General features: G+C 32.7%; 1 protein-coding gene across 1 annotated transcript; it reads left to right on the top strand.

Moving 5' to 3' along the window:
- The first annotated feature begins 3,159 nt into the window (after positions 1-3,159).
- On the top strand, positions 3,160-6,137 carry LOC145112095 (transcription factor bHLH48-like). The gene is made up of 7 exons (XM_079048310.1): positions 3,160-4,175; positions 4,269-4,391; positions 4,479-4,544; positions 4,984-5,052; positions 5,142-5,213; positions 5,565-5,799; positions 5,891-6,137. Exons 1-7 carry the CDS (start codon positions 3,792-3,794, stop codon positions 5,929-5,931), a joined length of 990 nt encoding a protein of 329 aa, XP_078904436.1. The 5' UTR covers positions 3,160-3,791; the 3' UTR covers positions 5,932-6,137.
- Positions 6,138-6,465: the final 328 nt, after the last annotated feature.

Here is a 6,465-nt window from a genome sequence, read left to right as displayed (position 1 = left end):
TAAAAAACCGAAACCGCACTGAAAGAACCGCAAAACCGCAAGAAAAACCGCAAAACCGTACGGAAACAAAACCGCAAAGTTCTGTTTTTCATTATGAATAACCGCAACTTGCGGTTTGCGGTTCGGTTAGGTCCAAAAACCGCACCATGCTCACCCCTAGCTTTATTGCCAGTTGTTTCCCTTTAACGTTGATGCTATCGATTTTCCTTTCCAATTCTTTAATATCTCTTACATCCCTGAATCTGAAAAACACAAAGTCTTTTTTCCCCTTCATTCATTTTATCTTACCCATGTAAACATCTCTCAACTCTTCATATTTGGTAAAGATGCTTCAAATCTATCCTTTGTATGATTCATTAGGCACGTTCGTTACAAAAGTATGTGGTTATCTGATTTATCTCTCTAGCGTATGTGTTCACCGGGGGGTTCCTTTGCCGGACCTCATTCCATTCCGACTTTCCGTTCCCCTTCATTCTCCCTTGAGAGGAAATAGTGTCAATCTTTTAAGTGACATTCATAAATGAAAACAAATTTACATTCTAAATTACTTACAAGATTGGTCTCTTTTGGAACCATCAGCGACAATAATAAGTTGATGACATTTACTTTGCATACGAGGTTTGGTTGTGAAAACTATGTTATATTAATTACTTAAATATATTAGTATATTACCATCACTTAATGGCCAAAATGTTTCATTCTATTGAAAATTATGCATGTCTTATGACTATCGAATCACCTAAGGGAGGTTAATTTTGCCCAAAAATACAATTTCTTAACGGTGAACAAATTCTAATTTCTTTGAACTATTTAAAAATGTCTTAGAAACAAGTTGAGACTTTTATCATCTATTCATTGATCAGTTTGTATAAATTTAATCACAATGATTTTAGGAATAAATTACATATTTTCATTAAATCACTTACATGGGTCTTAACATAAATTATTTCTTAATATTCATATTTTTCAAAAAGTTTATCGGTACTAAACTAATGAACAAATTATTAAAATCATTCTTGTAGTTTGGTAAAATTACACGTTTAATCCTTATTTTTTTATTTTTTATTTTTATTTTTATTTGTTTTTACAATTAGACCATCTTTATAGTTTGTTTTTGTTGTTTTTTTCGTTCCCGACCTGAAATGACTTTTTGGCTTTTATATATTTTTTTAGTTTTTTTGTTTATTATTTATAAATTAAAAGAAAAAATAAATTAAATCATTTATATATATATATATATATATATATATATATATATATATATATATATATATATATATATATATATATATAACCAATTTCAATCTCTGTCTTACCACAATTTCAATAATTTGTTCTAATTTAAATGTCTTCAATGGGTTTTACCTAGGAATAAAAAAGGCGTTACCAATTGTTCTCGTTTATTGATCCACTAGGTGTAAGATACATGTATTAAATGAGTTAATTAAAAAAACTTTTAAGAACTTTGGATTTATAAAAAAATAAGAAAAATAATGACTTATTAAAATTGATTTTTTATCTTTTAAATTTAAATAAATAAACTAATGAGTTTTAATTTGGGAATTTTGAAATAAGAAGGTAAGTCAACTAATGAAATTGATATTCATTTATTACTACATTTATTGTAATTATTACATTAAAGTATTATGTGTAATCTACTCTAATAAATAAAAGTTTTTTTTTTGTCACATGTACACTCTCATTTAATTTGCCAAATGTCATTTTGTGGTTATTTTGAATTAATTTTTTTTTCACATGTCATTTTATGAGTTTTTCTATTTTAATAAATTTCATATAATACTTTAATGTAATAATTACAATAAATATAGTAATAAATGAATATCAATTTCAATAATGAACTTACATTCTTATTTCAAAATAACCAAATTAATGCTCATTAGTTTATTTTGTTTATTTATTTAAATTTAAAAGATAAAAAAATCAATTTTAATAATTCATTATTTTTCTTATTTTCGTATAAATCCAAAGTTCTTAAATATTTAGACCTTTATATTTAATTTTTTTTAATTAACCCATTTAATACATGAGTCTTACACCTAGTTTATTAAAATAGAAAACCTCATAAAATGACATGTGGAAAAGAAATTAATTCAAAATAACCATAAAATGACATTTGTCAAATTGAATGATAATATGACATGTGGCAAAAAAAACATTCATTTATTAGAGTAGATCCTAGATGATGTGCGTCGTCTACGTTAAAAACCTAGCATAATAGTTTTTTTTTCTCTGATAAGTACGAATAATACAATGTAATGTAATGCCTTCCTAGAACTAACCCAATCGGATGAAAAAAAATATATATATATATAAAAATAAAAATCCATTATTTTACGAAAATATGATATATTTTTTGAGACCGTAACCATTAAAACAACTTTATTTTAACTAAAGAATCAGTCCTAACTATTTAGTTTCTTTTCTATGGTTATTTGCAATTTATTGTTCCATGCTTGATATTTCATTGTTTCTTTTGACACTTACCCAAGGTTCTGAATAACGTAAGGCGTGACTTGGCGGCAATGTCGAGCCTCAAGCTTTTCCGAGTCTTGGCGAACCACGTTGTTTGTAAGGCGTGACTTAAGGCGGCAATTTTGTATATAATTAATATTTTTATATGTATTTTCAACTATTATTCTATTTTATACACATATATGAGTTAAGACGGCGTTTTGGTAAAGCTTGGGCGGCAGATACAAGCATTGGAGCCATGACGTGCTGTGACGGAGCCATGACGAGCTTTTTAGAACCTTGCTATCACCATACATGGTTATTTTAACCACTATAGTGTTAATACACTCATACCTTTCTTTTCTATTTTTTTTTCTAATCAAATCATTTGAATTACGATATATTAAAAAAAAAACTAAAAATATACACACCTAAATTTATGTATATAACAACACCATATTCAGTCCCCCTTTTACAATTATTAAATGAAAATATAATTCCATTAACCCAATGTCTAGATAATAAATAGTAAATAATAGACATATTTCAGATATTTATGATCATTTTTAGGAAGTAGTTTCTGAAATTTGTGTTTTAATTTCTATATTCTGTTGGCCGTAAAAATTATGGAAGATAACGACGGATCATCCTTAATAGTTAAGACACCAGTGTCGGATTCGGTCCCCCGCTCACCGGTCCCCGCCCTACCACCATATCCTTTCTCTCTCTATCTCTCTCTCTAGTCTAGTCTCTATAGCACACACTTTCTCTCTCTAGAACACACCCAAACCCCAAAAGCCATCTTATCTAATTGATGATGTAATCGTAGTCGTAGTAGAATTGAATTGAAAAGTTGTGGACCGATGAGAAAAACGTTGCTTTCCTTCTACTCCAAAACCAAATGCTCTCCTTCACCTTAATGATCAAATAAATCCGAAATTTCCAGAAGATTAATAGATACGCACACCGGCAGCAGCTTCAACTTCATCCGCCATTGAAAGCCAAACAAGATCGCATCGCATGGTTTCTTTAGTGGGTGCAAACTGCAAAGTCATAGGTTCTTCTGATTGAAGAAAGAGAAAGGTGAACGTCTTTTCTCTGCCGCGGAAAGTGGGAAAGTACCATTTGGCAGTTCTCTTTTCCTTCCGTCATTTTCCGTCAGCGGTGCCTTTATTTTTTTTCAGTTTTCCGATTCAACTTTTCCACCTCCACTTGAATTGCTTTTTGGGTTTGGTTTGGTACAATCGTTTTCGTTGGAATATTTACTTCTGTTGTGCGTCTTTGAGTTGTTGTTCATTCTTCAATTATTGTGTACTTTGATGGAGAAACATGAAGAAATGGGTGTTGAATCGTTTCAATTCGGCGAAGATGATATTCAGAGCCTCATGTCGGTGGTGCCACCGCCTGAGCCCGGCAATTCTTTCACGGCTCTCCTTGAACTCCCACCGAACCAGGCCGTCAAGCTCTTACACTCCCCCGAAGAAACCACACCCCCCGCTATTTTCCCCCCTTCGGTGTTTCCGGCCATGGAAACCGACAATTCACTGGAGACGACGAGCTCAATTCTCCCAAATTCGAGCCCTAATTACTGCAATTTGGTGAAACAAGAACCGATTGATTCTGATTCTCTGCATAATTCATCACCTATGCAGTCAGATCCGATTATCCCGAAATTAACGAAGCGCAAGGAGCGAGAGAAGAAGGTTTGTTTCACTTTATGTCTTGCTCAATTCTACGTGTTTAAAGTTTTCAATAATCGAGTTCTAAATCCATAACTCCACCATTGAAAACTCTAGGTAAAACCATCGGTGAAGAAGATCAAAAACGTCGCAAATGAGACCGACAGTGAGAAGCTTCCGTACGTTCATGTCCGTGCTCGGCGAGGTCAAGCAACAGATAGCCATAGCTTAGCTGAACGAGTAATCATCATAATCATCTCATAATTTAATCATGTTTAATCAACATTAAGCTTCCCCTAACCACTAATTACGATCAATTGTTGGTAGGCAAGAAGAGAGAAGATTAATGCTAGGATGAAGCTCCTTCAAGAGCTGGTTCCTGGATGCAACAAGGTTAGCTTAGCTATATATATTCAAGTTCTGTATTCGTCTGCATTCTTCACTTGTACTGTACAAATGGTTAATGCATGTATACATTGCTTATCTAATCTTATAATATTCTTATTTCCCTGATTATCATTAGGCTTTCTTAACTAGGGTTTAGTTGATATTGCCATTGCATAGTAGGACCGGGGTAAAGATGTAATTTACTAATTTTTATTAGTATTATTCATCTTTCCTCTTGGTCAAGAGCTTTTCTTTTGAACTCATAGAAATACTCTTGTAGTTTGCACATACACAAATAATCTTTATTCGTTTTATCATTATTTTAAGAAAGTTTCATTTCACTGTTTGTTACGTGGGACATGACAAGACATAACAGATTGTACTGTGTTTAGAGTTTGAAATAAGACTGATGTCACTGGAACAAAACTATCTTATTGTCTTGCAGATTTCAGGTACGGCAATGGTGCTTGATGAGATCATCAATCATGTACAAACCCTGCAACGCCAAGTGGAGGTTAGTTTTTATAAAATCTTTTTATTTTTATATAATTTTTAACTACAAAACCTTTTTTTTTATAACTCAAAAACTTGCTTTTGGTGCAGTTCTTATCAATGAGACTGGCTGCAGTGCACCCTTGTATCGATATCAACCTAGACAACATCTTCTCTGCAGAGGTAATTACTTTTTACCTAGTGGTAAATAATGATACCAAAACCTTTAATGCCTACTTGTTACAGTGGGTCAAAATACATAATAAATGAACATCTGTGATGGGAATAAGCTGTCATAGAAAATTGGACCACTTTGCTAAGCTTTGCAATGAAGTATTTATTTAATTTCTCTGCACATTGAACATTGAACGTTGAAAGGCATTGTTGTTCCAATTGGGTACTATGTGGTTCATTCATGGTAGCATATATTATTAGACATATAAAAGAAGCAATTAATGTGGCCCTTCACTTGTATGGACAAGATTGACATAATGACATTCTTGTCCCTAATAATTTTGTTTGACCATTTTGCAGAGTGGGTCACTTATGGACTGTAGTTTTGCTGGCATGGTTTCACTAGATGGACAAATGAATGGAAACAGCCACCACCACCACCACCACCACCACCACCAGCAGTTATGGCAGCAGCAGCAGCAGCCTGATGGGATGCCACCCCAGGGACTGTGGGGTGGGGAAGACCTCCACCTGCACCCTAATTTCTTGACACCAGATGACTCGCTTTTAAGTTATGACTCATCTGGGAATTCAGGTAAAAAATTCTAAATATTTAATTAATTAATTTTTACAAGTTTAAAGAGTTGTTGATTTGAATTGTGGTGTTTTGGTGTTATGTTATGTAGCATCTTTGCATACGCAGCAGTTGAAAATGGAGTTGTTGTGAAGAAGATGGTAGCAAGGAAAGGATTATTGGATTGTATATAATGGAAGATAGTAGTGGATAGAAGAAGAAGATAGTGGGTTAATTTAGAAGAAGCTTAATTAAGAGTTTAATTTATTGATAATTAGGGGTTTAGAAATGGATATTTGAGGATGGTATTATGCATATAATTATTATATAGTTGCACTAATGATAAATTTGACAGAAAATTGTAATCTGTGTTTTCTTATTCATATCACGAAAGCAAACATCCCAAAAGTATTTATACTCAACAAAAGAAAACCTAGATAAGTTAGGAAAGGATAAATATGACAGCTAATAAAACAAGATAACTAATGGAGCAGAAATAATGACTAATAGAGAAAAGATAATGACGTCAACACTCCCTCTCAAGTTGGACTGTGAAGGTCATAGACACCTAACTTGCATCGGAGATATTGGAAACGATCCGCACCAAGAGCTTTGGTAAAAATGTCCACGGGCTGATGCTCAGACTGAATAGCTAAAGTTTGTATTTCTCCACTGGATACTCGCTCA

Source organism: Lactuca virosa, chromosome 5 (assembly GCF_052849685.1).
Source record: "Lactuca virosa cultivar CGN04683 chromosome 5, Lactuca_virosa_CGN04683_v6, whole genome shotgun sequence".
Taxonomy (NCBI): domain Eukaryota; kingdom Viridiplantae; phylum Streptophyta; class Magnoliopsida; order Asterales; family Asteraceae; genus Lactuca; species Lactuca virosa.
Note: the sequence above shows the minus strand (reverse complement) of the source record. Positions and strands in the feature narration are given on the sequence as shown.

Excerpts from the sequence above, each read along its gene's own strand:
- LOC145112095 (XM_079048310.1), top strand. The coding sequence starts at position 3,792 with ATGGAGAAACATGAAGAAATGGGTGTTGAATCGTTTCAATTCGGCGAA. Across the intron at positions 5,053-5,141 it reads CCCTGCAACGCCAAGTGGAG|TTCTTATCAATGAGACTGGC; the intron begins GTTAGTTTTTAT and ends CTTTTGGTGCAG. Across the intron at positions 5,214-5,564 it reads ACAACATCTTCTCTGCAGAG|AGTGGGTCACTTATGGACTG; the intron begins GTAATTACTTTT and ends ACCATTTTGCAG.